The sequence below is a fragment of the Micromys minutus genome (genome assembly GCF_963924665.1).
Source record: "Micromys minutus genome assembly, chromosome: 19".
In the NCBI taxonomy this organism is placed as follows: Eukaryota; Metazoa; Chordata; class Mammalia; order Rodentia; family Muridae; genus Micromys; species Micromys minutus.
This window is the reverse complement of record NC_137954.1, coordinates 6,411,492-6,432,442: the sequence shown is the minus strand read 5'-3', so window position 1 is coordinate 6,432,442 and position 20,951 is coordinate 6,411,492. Positions and strand designations below refer to the sequence as shown.

General features: G+C 40.3%; 1 protein-coding gene across 1 annotated transcript in view; it reads left to right on the top strand.

The window, feature by feature from the left end:
* Nucleotides 1-20,951, top strand: part of DNAH7 (dynein axonemal heavy chain 7) — a gene marked incomplete at both ends in the record, with an annotated part of 241,149 nt that overhangs the window by 10,436 nt on the left and 209,762 nt on the right. Inside the window, 5 exons of the mRNA XM_080932888.1 lie at nt 3,587-3,674; nt 5,258-5,438; nt 9,177-9,252; nt 14,113-14,238; nt 14,698-14,817. Coding sequence (XP_080789014.1) covers nt 3,587-3,674; nt 5,258-5,438; nt 9,177-9,252; nt 14,113-14,238; nt 14,698-14,817 — 591 coding nt within the window. The remainder of the gene's footprint in view (nt 1-3,586; nt 3,675-5,257; nt 5,439-9,176; nt 9,253-14,112; nt 14,239-14,697; nt 14,818-20,951) is intronic.

Here is a 20,951-nt window from a genome sequence, read left to right as displayed (position 1 = left end):
TTTTTTTGTTTTCTGAAGAAATTTCCGTAGGATTGGTTAGGTTTCTTCTCTGACAGAATCCATTAATGAGGCCACCTGGACCTGAAATTTTTCTCTCTGGGAAATTATCAATTACTAATTTAATTAATTTGCTCCATAGTGATCTAGTTGTATTTTGCTTTTTTTCTGGAGTTGTGTTTGGAACACTTTTGCCTTTGGGATATGTGTTGCTCAGACTCAGATGTCTAATTTTCTGTGTAATTAGCTATCGGGATAACCTCATTCCCGACGCCTTTGGTAGCAGTTGACTCTGGGGTGAGGGCCTTTCTGGAGGTGTCAGGCCAGTAGCTTACTGTCCTCCTGTGACAGATGGACAGCGGCATTTTAAGTGGTGTCGCCTGTCCTCAGTGACCCATTTCCTCAGTGACTGGCTTTTCTTCTTGTCTCCTCATATCATGGGTTAAAATAATTTCGCTTTTGCCTTCACACTTGAAAAAGAAGGGATTGGCACTGCTATTTTGAACTAAAAGTGTATTAATTTTATAAACAGGAAAATATCAATATAGTTGTTTTTCACTTTGGAGAAATAATGTATATACTATTTTCTTTTCTTCTTTCCTTTCTAAAAAATATTGAATAGAGTTTGTTTGGATGGCATGGGAGGGGAAGTTGAGAAGGAAGTAGAGGTACAGACAGACAGAGACAGACAGACAGACAGAAAGACACACACACACACACACACAGAGGGAGACAGAGAGAGACACACACACAGAGGGAGACAGAGAGAGACAGAGACACACACAGGGAGACAGAGAGAGACAGAGACACACAGGGAGACAGAGAGAGACAGAGACACACACACAGAGGGAGACAGAGAGAGACACACACACAGAGGGAGACAGAGAGAGACACACACACAGAGGGAGACAGAGAGAGACAGAGACACACACACAGGGAGACAGAGAGAGACAGAGACACACACACAGAGGGAGACAGAGAGAGACACACACACAGAGGGAGACAGAGAGAGACAGAGACACACACAGAGGGAGACAGAGGGAGACAGAGACACACACACAGGGAGACAGAGAGAGACAGAGACACACACACAGAGGGAGACAGAGAGAGACACACACACAGAGGGAGACAGAGAGAGACAGAGACACACACAGGGAGACAGAGAGAGACAGAGACACACAGGGAGACAGAGAGAGACAGAGACACACACAGAGGGAGACAGAGAGAGACAGAGACACACACAGAGGGAGACAGAGAGAGACAGAGACACACACACAGGGAGACAGAGAGAGACAGAGACACACACACAGAGGGAGACAGAGAGAGACACACACACAGAGGGAGACAGAGAGAGACAGAGACACACACAGGGAGACAGAGAGAGACAGAGACACACAGGGAGACAGAGAGAGACAGAGACACACACAGAGGGAGACAGAGAGAGACAGAGACACACACAGAGGGAGACAGAGAGAGACAGAGACACACACAGAGGGAGACAGAGAGAGACAGAGACACACACACAGAGGGAGACAGAGAGAGACAGAGACACACACAGAGGGAGACAGAGAGAGACAGAGACACACACACAGAGGGAGACAGAGAGAGACAGACAGACACACACAGAGGGAGACAGAGAGAGACAGAGACACACACAGAGGGAGACAGAGAGAGACAGAGACACACACAGAGGGAGACAGAGAGAGACAGAGACACACACAGAGGGAGACAGAGAGAGACAGACACACACAGAGGGAGACAGAGAGAGACAGAGACACACACAGAGGGAGACAGAGAGAGACAGAGACACACACAGAGGGAGACAGAGAGAGACACACACACAGAGGGAGACAGAGAGAGACAGAGACACACACAGAGGGAGACAGAGAGGGAGAGAGGAGGGGAGGTGGGCCAGGAACACGTAGAGAGCAGGGGAGAGGGAAGGGAACAGAGAGAAAAGGGGTCAGGGAGAGAAGAGCATCAAAGAGAAAGAAGGGGCAGAGAGCTATTCTTTAATGAGGAGAAGCACCTTCTCCTCTGATGGCGTTGGTTCTGAATGGAAGGATTATGGCTGCTCAGATTCACACAATGATGTGCACAGGTTCCTCTTTCCCCATGTGATCAGCTGTGTGACCCACGGGGGGGGCATTTCTTCTCTCTGACATTTCATTTCTTTTGTGAAGTGGGGATAATTATGACTTTCAACAGTGCACGTGAGGCTTAGAAACAATCTGTGCAAAGCCACAAAGAGCTTGACCGGCGACGAATAGCTTCTAGTGTCTGGTGAGCAGAGGCCTGGGTGTGTAGAGCTGAGAGGACACTGACGCTTGATCAATGTCAGTAGTGGTTTCTCCAAGCCCCGTGGCCCCTTTCCTTCCCTCCTTAGTGACTGCTCCTTCTAGGTATTCTTCACACGAAGGATGAAAGGCCGATCCAATGAGGTAGGAAGGCTGGCAGGGTGAGGTCTCTGCATTAAAAACAACCACCAGTGTCACTCACTGAAGTCATGCATTTATAGTGGTGCAGTGTGAACCCAGACTTGATGATCTGGAAACACAAGTATTATTTTATTAGTTCCTTTCAGTGCGAGCAACAGCACAACGAGGTTACATTTGTGGTTAGGATAATCAATTCTTGTCTTCTTACCCACTTAATTTTCTGAGGATCCCCCACTACTTCCGTATTTACATTCTGCCATTTGGTAAAGATGTATTGATTACCCATCATCTGTTAAATTAAATGGGATTTTCTTACGTACTTTAAAACCACAATATGAAGTTCACTGAATATTGGATTCTTGGAATTAGAAAAGACAAGTTAAAAAAAATATATCCTGGGTACCTACTCTAGTGTGGTTTCATAGAAACACACTCAATAAGTCTTTGGCATCTGCTACTCAGTCAGTAAGGGGACAGGTGTCTCTTATCCAGTTCCACTGGTCTGTATCAGCATATGACGCCGGCTCCGGACCACAGTGCAAACTTAGAGCTGGCCCAGTGCAACCTCTTATCTGTACTGGAGCTGTAAACTATGCATCTCTGCACAGTGGAGCCCCAGGAAAAGCCAGCGTGGGTCGCGTCTGGCACAGCTTTTGAACCGAGTCACATTCATCACAGTTTTATGGACATACACTTAAAACAGCCAAAGCAACAAATGAGTGTCTATGTTGCTTGGTGTCACAGTGTATGTCCCTAGAGGTCGGAGACAAGGTCCTCAGAGAATGTGACTGTGGTCTTGCAAAGTAGTACTTGACTTTTCTATTATCATTTTATTTCTATCAGATTAACAAACAACATATTTTAGGGATAATGCAAGAATATGCTTTGCAAGTTCAAAGGAGAGGGAAATCAGTTTTGTAGTAGTGAAAGCTAAGGAACAAAGGCTGCTGCAGGGATGGTTCCCATGACGCCGGTCTCGGAGAGCACTTCTGTCTCTCCACACATGGAGAGTGGGGCGTCACACAAACATGTTCAGCCATTTATTTTTCTGGTGATTTAGTAGAGAACAGTCCTGATGTTTTTACACCCATGTTTTCTGTCTTAACTGCCTTTGGATATTTCTGACTCTGCTTCGTTTATCACTGTCTTAGGCAACATGACGGTAGCATGGAGCCCGATGTCACCGATGACAGTGGTGCTCCCAAGGCGACAACTTCTGCAATCGAGAAAGACATCTTGGTAACAACTCACTTCTTTCAGAAGGACCTTAAATGAGGGAACACCTTGAAACCCTGCATGTCCTTGAGATTCTTGCCCCCCTTCCTTGTGTGTCTTTGTGTATGCAGGAGTGGATAGAGAGCTGCACCTGATTGTTTTGTGATTAATTAAGTCAGGTTGTTCTATTAGATAAATGAAGAAAGCTTCCTCTTTCTTGCCCTCTAAGATCACAATTAAGCAATTCTAAATCTGCCCAGCCCCATCTTAAAGCTTGTCCTACTATATACATCCTTAGCCAACATTATTCTTTTATTATAATTTTTCTGAGTTATGATAAGGTGTATTTTAAAAAGCATGTTAACTTATTTTAGAAGCAGTAATTCAGGTGTTTAAAATGCATAAACATTTAAAAAATATATGCATTAAGAATTATAACACTGTGGGCTAGAGAGTTGGTTTAGAGGTTAAGAGAACTGGCTCTTCTAGAGGCCCCAGCTTTAGTCCCAAGCACTCACATGGTAGTTCAGAACCATCTGGAACTCCAATCCCAGGGAGCTCAACACAGTTTTTCAGATTATGTGGACAACATGCATGCATGCAGTGAACAGACATACATGCAGACAAAACACCGATACACATACAAAAACCAGCTTTGTGAATTTGAAAATGTTTTGAAGTTTAATGTTTGCCCCGAGTGCTGAGTAAATAATCACGAAGTATGAGCATGTATAATATTTGCAGCATGAGAAAGGATGATAAAGGGCAGGATCGGGCTGCCTTAGTCAGGGTTCTACTTCTGGGAAGAGCCACAAGGACCAAGGCAGCCCTTATAAAGGAAGGCATTTAATCGGGGGAGGGGAGGCAGGCTCACAGTTTCAGGAATGTAGTTCATTATCATCATACCAGGGAAAAGGCAGCACACCAGGTGCTGAGAAGTAGCTGAGAGTCACATACATCCTGACATGTAAGCAGGCAGGCAGAGAGAGGCACAGAGATAGAGACCGAGAGGGACAGAGACAGAGAGATAAAGAGGAGCCAACCAGCCACTGGATCTGGCATGGATTTTGAAATCTTAAAGCTCACTTCTAGTGGCGTATCTCCTCCAGCAAGGCCACATCTCAATCCTTCCCAGTAGTTCACCAACTGGGGACTAAACACACAAATGTGTGAGCCTACACTGTTCCCATTCGAACCAGCACAACTCGGTTCTATTGTCTGCTTCTAGAGTCAGTGTCAAAAGATACTGACTTAAGCGCAGCTTTTAAGATGGACCTCTGGTTATCAAAAATGAAAGAGCAGACCTAATAACACATTCCAAAATTTTACCAACGCCAACTTGCAGTTCAACACGTACTCTATTCCAGATTTCAACTATTTGATGATGTAACTTTGACGCTCATGGCTTAGTTGTGAACTAAGAAAAAATGCTTTTGCTTCCAGGAAATAGCATTTGAAAAAAATTAAGCGATCTCAAACAACGCTTATGTGAATTTTACAAAAGCTCTTTGTATTATTTATAGACTGGTGTTTCTCCCTGTGGTCTTGTGTTCTGACCCCACACACGCTTACTCAGCACCAAATCTCTGCCTTCTCATTTCTCACAGAGGTATTACTACTACATTCACCATGGAATTGATACCGATCACGTGGCCCCAATGGAAGACTCGTGGCTGGAGCACGTATTGCAATTGGTTCCACAGCATCTGAAAGTCCTGACCGATAGCATTATGGTCTTGTCCGATGAGATGAGAGAAGATTATCTTCTTAGTGTAAAGAAATCCATAGGTAAATTGCCGTCTTTTCCGTTTTGAGTATGTGTTGCCTTAAAGGCAGGTTTTGAGTTGAACGTTAACACCTGATTTTGACACGTCCCCTTGGCTGATTATACTTTCTCACCTCATTGCTGCTTTACTTAAAACCTCAGCCAACTCTCATTAATTAGGCATAAATTACTTTTTAAATCAACTTTGCTGATTTTAAATATATTGTCCTTCATTAAAGGACAACACCAAGGGAAGTAATAAGCATTATCTTTAGCCTGTCATAATATTCATTGTATTTCAGTCAAGAGAAAGCATTAGGCACTTAGGAAGCCATTCTTTCCTTCGAGATTGTTCTTTGTTTAAAATATTCTTGGCACATGTGGGAGACAAAAGATGTGCCCATATGTGTGTTTTTGTCTGTTTGTGCATATGTATATGTGTATGGTGCATGCATGTGTGTGAGCATGTGCACACGTGGTGTGTGTGTGTGTGTGTGTGTGTGTGTGTGTGTGTAGGTGAATAATTACTAAAGACTTTAACAATTACCAACTATCATTAGCATTACTCATAAGAAACTCAAATATGGTTGATGAGATATTTGCTACAAACACAAAGGTAGCTACTATGGCTCAGAAACCATTACTGACCACTGCCTATTCTGTAATTAAGGTGTCAGTAGCACACAGACATCCTAAGATATTTTTCAACACATCGTGTATGGCTACTTTTGAGTTATAATATCAAAGCTGAGCAGCTGAGCAGAGACCATGTGGCTCCCAAGATGGAATTAATTACTATATGGCCTTTGTGTAAGAGATTTGTTGAACCACAATATGGACTTAACAGGTTCATCTCTAAATATGAGTTGGCAATAAAAATATTTATTTATATCTTAAACACTGTTCTGTCCCCATCCTTCCTTCTCAGATTCACTTCTACATCCCCTCTCCTTCTCCTCTGAGAAGGTGCCCCCCCCTGGGTGCCCCCTCCACCCTGGCACAACTCTGTCTCTGCCAGATTAGGCACATTCTCTTCCACTGAGCCCATATAAGGCAGCCATGGGGATTGAGACTAGCTACATGTCAGCTACATATGTGATAAGACTCCTTCCAAGCCTGTGTCTGTTCTTTGGCCAGTGGTTCAGTCTCTGAGAGCTCCCCGGGGTGGCAGGGAAGGTCAGGTTAGTTGATTCTGTTAGTCTTCCTGTTGGGTTCCCTTCCCCCTAAGGGCCTTCAGTTATTTCCCCAACTCTTCCATAAGTGTCTACGACCTCTGTTCAATGTTTCACTGTAGGAATCTGCATCTGTTTCAGTCTGCTTCTGGGTCCTCTCAGAGGACAGCTATGCTACGTGCCTGTCTGCAAGCACAATAGAGTATCATTAACACCAGGGATTAGCCTATGGGATGGGTTTTGAGTTGGGCTGGTTATTAGATGGCCTTTCCTTCAGTCTATACTCCTTCCCTACATTGTTTTTAGACAGGAAAGATTTGTGGCTGAAAGTTTTGTGGGTGGGTTGGTGTTCTTATCCCTCAAGTGGGAAACATACCTCACAGACAAAGACAGATAGTAGCTCAAAGTAAAAGGCTAGAAAACAATTTTCCAAGGAAATGGTCCCAAGAAACAAGCTGGGATAGTCATGCTAATATAGAATAAAATTGACTTTTAATCAAGTGTTATAAAAAAAATAAGATAAACTCAGGTGAGTTTCCTGTATGCAACAAAATGTTGGGTTCTCTTTACATATCCAGTCTGTAAGTCTATGTTTTTGTATTGGGAAATTGAGTTCATTGATGTTGAGAGATATTAGGTACCAATGACTGTTGTTTCCTATTATTTTTGTAGTTAGAAGTGAAATTATGTTTGAGTAGCTATCTTATTTTGGGGTTGTTTCAAGAAGATTACTTTCTTTTTTTTCCCTAGGGTATAGTTTTCCTCCTTATGTTAGAGATTTCCATCTATTATTCTTTGTAGGTCTGGATTTGTGGAAAGATATTGTGTAAATTTGATTTTGTCATGGAATATCATGTTGTGTCTATCTATCTAAGAGCTTTGCTAGTATTCTGCGCTGGCATTTATGTTCTCTCAGGGTCTGTATGACAGCTGCCTAGTGTCTTCTAGCTTTCATAGTCTCTTTTGAGAAGTCTGATGTGATTCTGATAGGTTTCTCTATATGTATTACTTGAAATTTTCCCCTTGCTGCTTTTAATATTTTTCTTTGTTTTGTGCAAATGGTGTTTTGACTATTATGTAACATAAAGAACATTTTTTGGTCCAATCTATTTCGAGTTTTAAGGGCTTCTTTTATGTTTGTGGGCTTTTCTTTCCTTAGGTTAGAAAAGTTTTCTTCTATTATTTTGTTGAAGATTTATACTGGCCCTTTAAGTTGAGAATCTTTGCTCTCTTCTTTACCTATTATTTTTAAGTTTGTTCTTCTCATTGTGTCTTGGATTTCCTGAATATTTTGGGTTAGGGGCTTTTTGCATTGTGCATTTTCTTTTACTGTCATGTCAATGTTTTCTATAATATCTTTGCCTCTGAGATTCTCTCTTCTATCTCTTGTATTCTGTTGGTGATGGTTGTGTTTATGACTCCTGATCTCTTTCCTAGGTTTCCTACCTCCAGGTTTGTCTCCATTTGTGATTTCTTTGTTGTTTCTTTTTTCATTTTTAGATCCAAGATGGTTTTGTTCAATTCCTTCACCTGTTTGCTCGTGTTTTCCTGTAATTTTCTAAAGGATTTTTGTCGTTTTTGTGTCTTGTTCTTTATTTCTTTAAGGGAGTTATTTACGACCTTCTTAAAGTCCTCTAACATCATCATGAGTTGTGATTTTAAATCAGAATCTTGCTTTTCCAGTGTGTTGGGGTTTCCAGGACTTGCTGTGGAACTGGGTTCTGATGATGCCACACGGCCTTGGTTTTTGTAGTTTGGGTTCTTGTACTTGCCTCTCACCATCTGTTTATCTCTGATGTTAGCTGGTGTTTCTGATTCTGACAGTGTCTTGACCTTCCTGTAAACCTGTGTGTCAGCACAACTGGGGGACCAGCTCTCTCCAAGGGGATCTAGGTACAGAGAGCTTTGGCACAGGGTTATCTTCAGGCCCCAACAGACATGTTTCAAAGGCTGTTCTAGACTTGTGAGTCACTATGATATCCAAAGTCTGAGGTGCATTTAGGGAAATGGACAATATCTCAGAAGGACTAAATGCCTCTCTTTAAAATATTTGAAGGTAAAAGGACAGACAGTCTAAAGAATTTTAAGCAGGGAGTAGCAGCCTATTTTTGCATTGTAGAAAGGGCATGTTGAAAGGCAGGCAGGAAAATGGAGCGGATTATGATTGAAGACACAGTGGACAGGAGCAGAGGGAGCTTGCTGTGCTGATTTTATAGTGCCTGTGCAATACTCTTACACAGTTTCAAATGCAACCCGGTAATGTGTGATTTTCTAATGAAAGAAACTTTCCTCTTTTTGCTGACCTACAATTCAACAGGAGTATTTTGATGGAAGAACTATAAAGGAAAAATATGATATTAAAGTGAGTTATCATTTACAAATGAGGCAATAGGAACACAATAAGAAAGAGAACACAGGCACAGACTTGATACTTTTTCCTCACAAAATTTTCTTCATAAGTGCACAAATTTCTCTTTATTACAAAACTAACACAGTTTAAGTGATTCATTTTACTAGAATTATTTTTCTTAGAAATATGCTGTAATTAATCTAAGGTTATTTATCCAAACTTTTCAATTCTTTCCTTAGTTGACTTTGTTTTAAAAGATCCCAGGGAAAAAGATGATGATAGCAAGACAACTGAACTCCCGCCACACCGCGCTGAGTAAGTGGACATATTTCCTAACAATGTTCCTAATAATCACTCTGTGTTTGTGTTTTCTCACATATGCATAAATATTTCTCATTTATGCTTTGATTCTTATATTTCATATTATATATACATTTATTATCCATTTTACTTATTTAAACATCTTTTTTCTTCGTAAATGCATACATTTATCTTTATTACAGAACTAACACAGTTTAAGTGATAAGTTTTAAAAGAACTACTTTTCTGAGAAATATGCATATAAACATAGACATATAAACACACAAGCACATACACATGTACATGCACACACACATGGTTAGCTACATAGTTTTCTCATAAATAAGTCTGAGGTCAGCCTGAGGCATGTGAGTCCTTGCTTCAAAAACAAAACTATACCAATTAACCAACAGACCAAATAAAAAACCCTGTTGTGATCCAGGCAGTGGTGGCACACACCTTTAATCCCAGCACTTGGGAGGCAGAGGCAGGTAGATCTCTGTGAGTTCAAGGCCAGCTTGGTCTATAGAGCAAATTCTAGGAAAGCCGGGGCTACACAGAGAAACCCTGTCTCAGAAAAACACCAAAAGCCAAACAAACAAAAAGCTCACTCAACAAACATACAAGACACAACTCTTATGGAAAGGACTTGCTTTGGTCTTTTATTTCCATAGCAAAGCATGAAAATTTGGTGACAGTTTGTATAAAAACATTGAAGAAAGACCAAATTTATCCATAGAATATTTCAATTTATTTATTTATGGATACAGAACATATGCTAAAACAAAGCACTGTATGTTTTCCTTAAAAGTGACATTTAGAAATATATCTCTTAAATGTTTGAAAAATAAAACACAGATTAAAATATTTTTAATTTTTCAACAATAGCACAAGCATTATATCAGAAAATTCCCAGTTAAGCATGAGACGCCGTCATCACCCACAGGCTGGGTGCTTATTGAGTTAAGAGGAAGCAGGGAAAGAGATAGAAAACTTTCCTTCTGTTCAACTGAGGCCTGCTGTTCTGACAGCTTGCACCATGGAAATTAGATGGATTAAAAAGAAGCCTAAGGATTATTTTACTAGGGTTTAGAACTAAAAACAAAACAACAACAAAAAAAAACCCAGGATGGGCAAACTGTTACATATGTGTGTGTGTGTGTGTGTGTGTGTGTGTGTGTGTGTGTGTGTGTGTATGTGTGTATGTGTGTGTGTGTGTGTGTGTGTGTGTGTGTGTGTACATATAGATGTATGTATCATGTTCTTCAATTTGGTATAGCAGGGATAGGAACATTTGTGAGAGAGTGAGAAAGCCAGAGTTCCTGAGTCAGCACATAGAAACACAAGCAGACACAGCAGAACATCAGGGCAGCTTTAGGGACTAGGCTAATGTGAAAACTATGGTAAGAAAAATATACTACCTCATTGTCTTAGTTAGGGCTGCCATTGTTGTGAAGAGACATCATGACCAAGGCAACTCTTATAAGGACAACATTTAACTGGGGCTGGCTTACAGGTTCAGAGGTTCAGTCCATTGTCATTATGGTGGGAAGCATGGCAGTGTCCAGGCAGAAGTCAGGCATGTGCAGGAAGAGCTGAGAGTTCTACATATGCACCCAAAGCAAGCTAGGAACAGACTCTTTTCTAGGTAGCTAGGAGGAGGGTTTCAAAGCACATGATCACACTGACACACTTACTCCAACAGAGCCATACTTATTCCAACAAGGCCACACTTCCTAATAGTGCCACACCTGATTCAAACTACCATGCTCATCAAAGGGCTAATTACTTTCCCCACCTTTTTAGTATGGTTTAAGGGGATCCTGCCTTCCTAGAGAAAATACCACTTTGTTGTGAAAGGTTCTTTAGTTGAGTGATCGATTGACCAACTGTGTCTCAGTCTGAACACCTTGGTAAACTCAGTCACCCATAGCATGTTGATGTCAGATGAAGGGAATAAACCAGAGCATTTCTCCCCGGTGTCATTTAATCAAGAGGGAGCCCAGATTTGAATTCTCCACTGCAGTCTTCCCATGTTTTCTTTTGTTCTTGTCTCTGCTATATGAGTGTGAACTTGTGCCTGTCTGAACATTGTCTTATGATTCTGAGTCCCTGTCTCTGTCTCTGTATGTTCCTGTGTGCTTGTCCCTAACTCTCTCTCTCTCTCTCTCTCTCTCTCTCTCTCTCTTTCTTTCTCTCTCCCCGTTTGTGTGTGTGTCTCAAATAAGGACTTTTTTCCCCTCCTTTTTATTAACAACATAGAAACCATCTTATGGAGAAAGAATGAGGAATATTTACAGGAATCTTTGTAAAACTACCTTTTCTCCTATTTTATTAAATTATTATCATAATGCATATACAAACATGTGCATTGCTCCCAGGAAGAGTGTATAATTTAAGATTATAGCTATGTATTAATTTAGATTATAAAAGTTGATTACATAAGAAATCTAAGGTCAGTTGTTACATTGTTCTCTGAAACACAAATTAAACACATAGATTGAGCACACAGTAGGTTAGCAGTCTTAAATTTAATTGATCTTAAAGTGTATTATTATTTCTGACTGTAAGGTCCAGAAAATATTCCATTCTCTTTAGATGTAAGAGTTTTTGTTTTGTCTTGTTGTTTCTTAATCAAAATGTGTTGTCACACAACTGAACTGACCCATTTATGTTTCTGTAGCCTGGGTTGTCAGCTCGGCATACTCAACGAGATAAGTGGCTACTTCAGAGTACCTTACAGCCACTACAGAGCCCTGTCAGGGACACTGTAGTGTTCTCCCTCTTGAATAGGTGACTTTAAACTCATTCAGGAATGAGATGAAAGATCACAAACTGCCTCCAACTAGAACATGACCAAGGGCATTTTTTGTTTATTTGTTTATGGCCAAAGACTATAATAAAATTTGGTCATTAAACTGCCTGTCCCATTTCTATCTCCTCTCCTCATCTTCTTCCCAGTACAGAGGTAACACTAAACATCCTGTGTGGCATTTGGGTCTCCGGTGTGCCTATCTAGGAGACTGGGGATTTGTGTCGGTGGTTATATTTATGTTAACAACCCAGTAGGGAAAAGAGGAAGTCTCGACTGCTTAAATCAAGTGTCTAAATAAAATTGATGATAAACTGGACACAAAGTGGCCATATTTAAGTATACAGATGCTTGAAAATACTATACATTAAAAGTGAATTTGAAATACCCAACGATGGAGTACCACAGCCTAGCGGCGCAGCTGCACAATGAGTGGGCTGCCCCACAGTGCGGTGCCTACATCGTCACAGCCAGCCCAGCGTAAAACCAAAGTCCAAACGTGTTGCTTTCCCAGCATCATAGAGCCAGAGATCTCAGAAGTCCAAATATGGTAAGAATATCCCACAGAGGATACTAACATATTTGAAAATATGTAACCATATTTGAAAATATGTTTATAAATAAGGATGATTGTGTGTGTGTGTGTGTGTGTGTGTGTGCGCGCATGCGTGCACACACATGTGTGATTTATAAATGATCTTTACACATTGACAGGCAAAAGGGTCAAGGGAATGTCCATAGGCAAACTGGAATATATTCTTATCTTTTGAAAAATAAAGCAAAAATATAAATGTGGTGGATCCTGATGTTAAGAGTCTTCATACATAAAAGCTAGCTATTGTTTGCATTGGCAGTTTAAGTTATATATGGACTCAATAAGATCAAGTATCTAGAAATGGGAATTAATCATCATATGTTTTAAAGATTTAAATATGATTTTAAGTTATTATAATGAAATTATACTAACATGAAAAAATATATGTATGTATAATTTGTACTAGTTGGTTTTAACATCAATTTGCAGTCTAGAATCACCAGGATGAGAGTCCTAATAAGGAATTATCTACATCAGGTTGTATTATGAGCATGTCTGTGGAAGATTGTCTTGATTGTTCATGGATATGAGAATACTTAGTCTATTGTTGGTGACACCATTCCCTAGATTGGGCCCTGAACTATTTAACAAGCATATATTATCTCTTTGCTCTTGACTGTGTATATGATGCAATAGCTCTTCTGAGCTGCTGTCTCTATGACTTTCCTTCTACAATGGGCTACAATCTGCAACTGGAAACTGAAAATGTCTCTTTCCCCTCCATTGTCTTTTGTCAGCAGCTGAAGTGAAGCCAGAGTCTTCACTTAGAAGAGCTAGCCCACCATTGTTTCCATTTGATTGTTGTACATTATTTTCAGGCTCAATAGAATCAAGTATTTAGAGACAAGAACACCTTATATGTTAAATATTTAAAGGGAACGTCACGGTTGCTCTCAAGATTAAGTTATGCTAACCACAGAGTACATTATAGAACATAATTACATACTTCGTAATTTCTACTACTTTTCTTCCATTAATTTATTTATTCACTTTTCATCTCGATCACAACCCCTGTCTCCTCCCAGTACCCTTCCCCCACACCCTGGCACATCAAGTCTCTGAAGGGCCAAGCACATTCTCTCCCACTGAGGCCAGACAAGGAGACCAGTTAAAGGAAGGGGTTCCACAGGCAGGCCACAATTCAGAGACAGTCCCCATTCCAGTTGTTGGGGGACCCACATGAAGATCAAGATGCATATTTGGTACATATGTGTAGGGAGCATATTTTGTAATCTCTATGAGATGATATTAGAATAAAATTATTGGAACAAAAATGATTATTACTCAATATATATATATATATATATATATATATTTATTTATTATAAAAATATACTTTGTAGTGCTTAGGACCAAACACATCACCTTGGGTGAGCTAGGCAAATGTTCTGCCTCTGAGCCAAAAGCCCAAGCCAATGCCCTTTTTGATTTTTAGGGAAGCTAACTCAGTTTTTCCTTTCCCTTTCAGAATGGAGGTCTTGCCAAAGCCATGGAGGAGGTCTTTCCTATCTGCATGTAGTTACATCAGGGATAACTTGAATGCAATGAACCCGACGATGCTTGCTGTGCTGGACCTGTGGCATAGCACTTTTAAGTGAGTATCTCTGGCCTTTCTGAAACTAAAAACAAAACAAAATTAGGCTTGTTTACTTAGTGCACATGAGTGTTTTGCCTACTTGTGGGTGTGTGTGCTATGTACCGGATGCCTGGGGAGGTCGGGAGAAGGTGTTGGATTTTCCTGGGTCTGGAGATACGGTTGGCTGTAAGCCTGAGGTTTTGATTCTACGAGATGACCTGGATTTGTGGAACTGTAGGTGCTCTTAACCACTGACCCATCATCTATGCCCTCTTATTAACACTTAAAAAATGATATTTTTGGTCATGGCATCTCTTCACAGTAGTAAAGCCCAAACTAAGACACCCTACACATACTGCGTCCCACAGATGCGCTCTATAATTGGTGATTTGTTTGTAACATCTTAAATCGTGTTTAACAAACATAAACATCACGAAATCTTTATCTTAAATTGCTGTTTATTTTTATCTCTTGTAGGAAATTACGCTTAGTTGACATAGAAGAATTTCACAACCGTCAGGATGCATTAGAGCTGTCAGGATTTCAGAACATTGTCATTAAACACATGGAATCTGCCAAGGAGACGCTACTTAAAACGTAATGTTTTGGACTCTCAGTTGGGATGTTTAAGTTTAGAGACACAATCTGTGAAGGGTTTTATCTTAATGACTTTTAGAAAATCCATTTCAACAGTTTTTTTAAAAACACATTTCTATCTCAGACTTAAATTTGTCCTTAATTATCTTGGCCTGTAACATGTCCAGATGTTGTGGACTGCGATGAGCAGGAAGAGGTTGAAATGCTTGTCACTGATGGTGGCCTTCTTGTAATGTGTTGCAATTGCCTCTGCACTAAAAGCTGTTGGACACCAGGCGGAAACAATCACACCCTAGTCACCACCAGGCTTTGTGTGACATCTACATGCCAGGCACAGGCTCTGCTCTTTGGGTGAAGGACACAGAAGCATTTAGAGGGTGACTCAGAGGGGAATGCATGTGGCTTAAAAAGTTTATAACCTCAGTGCTGTTAGATCTATTAAGACATAATTAAATATCTCCTTGAGTTGGTCCTTCGGAATGGAATAGACACATATGATAATTAATTACATAGGTGCCAGACAATTACATGGGGACACATAGGAAAATTGTCTCTAGCTTGGTCATTAATTTATTAAAAATAGGACATTAAAATCAGGTCAAATTAAAACTAGCAAAAGACACAAAAGTTTTGGACACCCTCCTGATTTCTAAAAGTTAGGTAGAAATGTTATGTTGATCACTTAAGATTAAATATATTTTTTATCTTTTCTCCAATAAGTTAAAATAATACTACTTTTAAAAAGCTGACCCTTTTATTTTATATTATATATAGCTGACAGAGAGCAGATAAAGAATGAAGATGTATAAAAGTGCAGGGCAGGAAGATGACATCTCAGGACAGCATATGGATGCATTACTCCAGCCTGTAGCTCTGGGGACAAACTGCATCTCAAACTTGAGGGAGATGGTGTCACAGAACAGAGTAGACATTGATTTCTCTTCTGGTGAAAGTGTAGACTGGTTAGTGCCGTGCGTTCACACTCCTGGTGCGTTCACACTCCTGGTGCATTCACACTCCTGGTGTATTCACACTCCTGGTGCATTCACACTGACTGTAAGCACCTTTTGGTGAGCCAGGATGTATTCATCATTTCTAAAGGCAGAAACCAGCTCATGGCAGTCAAACTAGTGAAGCAATTAGTACAGCCCTTCCAAACCAAAGGGCGGGGCGTCCTCACAGTGCCCTGCAGGTCCCCCGGCCCTCAGCAGCTGCTGTGATCTGTCCACTTTCTCGATCCGCATTTCTCTGCACCTCTGCTTTTCCCGATCGTCATTCACACCCCTGCCTTTCTCTCTGCCTCTCCTCAGCTCATTGTCTCCTGAAAGGGCGGCTTGCGAAGGCCTTCTCGTCTTCACACGCACACATCAATTCCGTGAAGGTTTTCTCGTCTTCACACACACACATCACTTCCGCGAAGGTCTTCTCGTCTGCACACACACACATCACTTCCGTCATCTCATTGGTCCTACCCACCGCAGCATCACGTCTGTCCTCTGAGCTCTAGGCCCTTTCCCAACACACACAGCGTATTCACCCAGGCTCAAGTCAAACCACATCACGTTACACTCTGCTAAGCCTGTTACTCTTACAGCTTTGGTTGTGAGCTGAACCTTCAACAGCTGAGCCATGTCTCCAGCCCAAGCCTGTTATTCTTGTTCTGGACCATTCCCAGAGCACCCTGAACACTGTGGCCTTTAAATACCCCCATGTTCACCTACAGTCTCTCATTACCTCCACACTGATCATAGCAGAATGTTGTTTTTTGAGACTTAATTTACTTACCACAAAATTCACTTTTATATAGAGCTGTGGCTTATATAACATTCATCCAGCTGGGCAGTCATCACCACTAAATTTTAGAATGGTTTCCTTTCTTTCTTTCATTCATTCATTCTTTCTTTCTTTTTCTTTTTTCTTTTTTTGTTTTCCCAAACAAACACTTTCTTGGTAGCCATGCCTCATTCTCCACCCCACAAGCCTCTGCTGATCACTGATCAGTTTTGTCTCTGTGGACCTTTCTATTTGGGAAATTACATTTCAGCTGTATGTGGGCAATTTCTTTTGGGTTTCTGATGGGAAGCAGGTCTATAGTATATCACTGTGCTGGTTAATTTTTGACTACTTTATACAAACTAGAGACACTTGTGAAGAGGGAACCGGAAATGAGGACCTACTTCCATCACGTTGGACCACGGACATGCTGACTTGTTATATTCTTTATTTTGTCTGTATTGTTTCATCCCTTCTTGTCTTGAGTTTTGGTGGCTCTTTTTGAAATTTTTAGAATTTTTTTTAACATTTAGTGGAATTTTCTTGTATTTTAACATAGGTGCTTAGGGCTAAAAATTCCCACTATTCATTGACTTTTGTTTATTTAGAAGTTTAGTATATAATAATGTCATACTCACTCAAATTATTTTCTACTTAGTCTTGTGATTTTTTATCTATAGGCAAAGGGCCTCTCCTCTCATTGATGCTTGATAAGGTCATCCTCTGCTACATATGCAGCTGGAGCCATGGGTCCCTCCATGTGTGCTCTTAGGTTAGTGATTTAATCTCTGGGAGCTCTGGGGGGTCTGGTTAGTTGATATTGTTGTTCTTCCTGTAAAGTTGAAAACCCCTTCAGCTCCTACAGTCCTTTTTCTAACTCTTCCATTGGGGACCCTGTTCTCAGCGCAATGGTTGGTTGAAAGCATCTGACTCTGTATTTATCAGGACCTGGCAGAAACTCTCAGGAGACAGTTATATCAGGCACCTGTCAGCATGTACTTCTTGGCATCCACAATATTGTCTGGGTTTGGTGACTGTATATGGGGTGGACCACTGGGTGGGGCAGTCTCTGGATGGCATTTCCTTCAGTCTCTGCCCCATACTTGTCTCTGCATTTCCTTCTGTGAATATTTCAGTCCTAAAAAGGACTGAAGCATCTGCACTTTGGTCTTTCTTCTTTTTGAGTTTCATGTGGTCTATGAATTTTATCTTGAGTTAATCTGAGCTTTCAGGCTAATATCCACTTACCAGTGAGTACATACCATATGTGTTCTTTTGTGATTGGGTTACCTCACCCAAGATGATATTTTCTAGTTTCATCCATTTGCCTAAGAATTTCATGAAGTCATTGTTTTTAATCACTTAATATTACTCTATTGTATAAATGTACAACATTTTCTGTATCCATTCCTCTGTGGAAGGACATTTGGGTTCTTTCCAGCTTCTGGCTATTATAAATAAGGCTACTATGAACATGGTGGAGCATGTATCCGTGCTATATGTTGGAACATCTTTTGGGTATATACCCAGGAGTGGTAGAGCAGGGTCCTCAGGTAGTACTATGTCCAATTGCCTAAGGGACCTCCTGACTGATTTTCAGAATAGTTGTACCAGCTTGCAGTCCCACCAACAATGGAGGAGTGTTCCTCTTTCTCCACATTTTTTGTTGCAGTGAATATTAAATGGTGGTGACCTTTTATCTCACTCTGGTGCCGGCACCACAACCTGGCACCGCATGGTATCGTTATCTCAGTGGCTCCACACCACCTCCAAGGATTCGCAGACCCAGGCACGGTCTCTCTCCATGGAAGCTCTCACTTGCCAGAGCTGTTCCAGTGTGGAGTTTGGCACTGGATCTCTTTCTCTACCACACTGCCCTCTAGGCTGTTAGTTACCATGCTTGGCATCCACACATCTTGTTCCATAACTCTTTGTGCCTTTGCACTTCATGCAGAGCTGGAACTGCACGCTCCAGCTGTCTTTCAGCTATTGCTTTTACATACTGTCCTCAACAGCCCAGTAAAATTAAGACTCAATCATCAATAATTTATCAATCATTATGTTAAATTCTCAATCCACAATTCATCTAAACAATAAATTCACTGCCATTTATAAAGATATAATATTTATAAATATATTTATAAAGATATAAATCTCCCACCTTGACAAGATAAAATTGATCTAGTTCACCTTGATGTGAATGATGCTCCTCTGCTGTCTCCATCTTGAATCTCATGCTTTTCCCTTCTCTTCTGCTTACCAAAACTTCGCCCGTGCCCCCCTCTCTAACATCCAATCATCTATTACCTTGACATCAACCTAGAGAACCTTGGCAGCATCTGCTGTCACTTGTGTTTTTGGTCTTAGCTATTTTGACTGGTGTGAGGTGGAATCTCAGGGTTGTTTAAATTTGCATTTCCCTGTGACTAAAGATGTTGAACACTTCTTTAGGTGCTTCTAAGCCATTCGATTTTCTTTAGCTGAGAATTCTTTGTTTAGCTCTGTACCCCATTTTTAATAGGATTATTTGATTCTCTGGAGTCTAACTTCTTGAGTTCTTTGTATATATTGGATATTAGCCCTCTATCAGACATAGGATTGGTAAAGATCTTTTCCAAATCTGTTGGTTGGTGTTTTATCCAATTAACAATGTCCTTTGCCCTCAAATTATCTGAGGCCCCATTTTGTTGATTCTTGATCTTAGAACATAAGCCATTGGTTTTCTGTTCAGGAATTTCCCTCCTGTGCCTATGTGTTCTAGGCTCTTCCCCATTTTCTCTTCTATTAGTTTCAGTGCCTCCAGTTTTTTGTGGAGGTCTTTGATCCACTTAGACTTGAACTTTGTAAAAGGTGATAAGAATGGTTCGATTTATATTCTTCTTCTTCTTCCAGACATCCAGTTGAACCTGCACTATTTGTTGAAAACGCTGCTTTTTTTCCACTGGATGGTTTTAGCTTCTTTGTCAAAGATCAAGTGACCATAGGTGTGTGGGTTCATTTCTGGTGTTCAGTTCTGTCCCACTGATCTACCTACCTGTCTCTGTACCAACACCATACAGTTATTTTTTTTTTATATATATCATGATTGCTTTGTCATACAGCTGGAGGTTGGGGATCATGATTCCCAGAGCAGTTCTTTTATTGTTGAGAATAGTTTTTGCTATCTTGTGTTTTTTTTTTGTTATTCCAAATGATTTGCAAATTGCTTCTTCTAACTCTATGAAGAATTGAGTTGGAATTTTGAAAGGGATTGCATTAAATCTGTAGATTGCTTTTGGTAGGATGGCCATTTTTACTACATTATTCCTGCCAAACCATGAGCATGGGAGATCTTTTCATCTACTGAGATCTTCTTCAACTTCTTCAGAGACTTTAAGTTCTTGTCATAAAAATCTTTCACTTCCTTGGTTAGTCACACCAAGGTATTTTATATTATTTGTGACTATTGTGAAGGGTATCATTTCTCTAATTTTCTCTAAGCCTGTTTATCCTTTGAGTAGAGGAAGGCTACTGATTTTTTTTTCTTTTTTCTTTTTTTTTTAGTTAATTTTATATCCAGTCACTTTGCTGAAGTTGCTTATTAGGTTTAGGAGTTCTTTGGTGGAATTTTTGGGTCACTTAAGTATACTATCATATCATCTGCAAATAGTGATATTTTGACTTCTTCCCTTAAAATTTGTATCTCTTTGACCTTTTTTTTATTGTCTCATTACTCTGGCTAAGACTTCAATTACTAAATTGAATAGGTAGAGAGAGTGGGCAGCTTTGTCTAGTACCTGATTTTTGTGGGATTACTTCACTTTCTCACCATTTAGTTTTATGTTGGCTACTGGTTTGCTGCATATTGCTTTTACTGTTTAGGTAGAGGCCTTGAATTCCTAATCTTTCCAAGAATTTTTACATGAAAGAATTTTGAATTTTGTCAAATTCATTCTCAGCAACTAATGAGATGGTCATGTGGGTTTTTTTCTTTGAATTAGTTTATATAGTGGATTACATTGATGGCTTTTCATATATTTAACCATCCCTGCATCCCTGGAATGAAGCCTACTTGATAATGGTGAATGATTATTTTGATGTGTTCTTGGATTTGGTTTGCAAGAATTTTATTATTTTTACATCGTATTCATAATGGAGATTGGTGTGAAGTTCTCTTTCTTTGTTGGGTCTTTTTGTTTTAGGTAAAAGCATAATTGTGGCTTCATAGAACAAGTTGGGTAGTGTTCCTTCTGGTTCTATTTTGTGGAATAATTTGGAGCGTATTGGTGTTAGGTCTTCTATGAAGGTCTGATAGAATTCTACAGTAAATCCACCTGGTCCTGGGCTTTTGATGACTGTTTCTAATTCTTTAGGGGTTATGG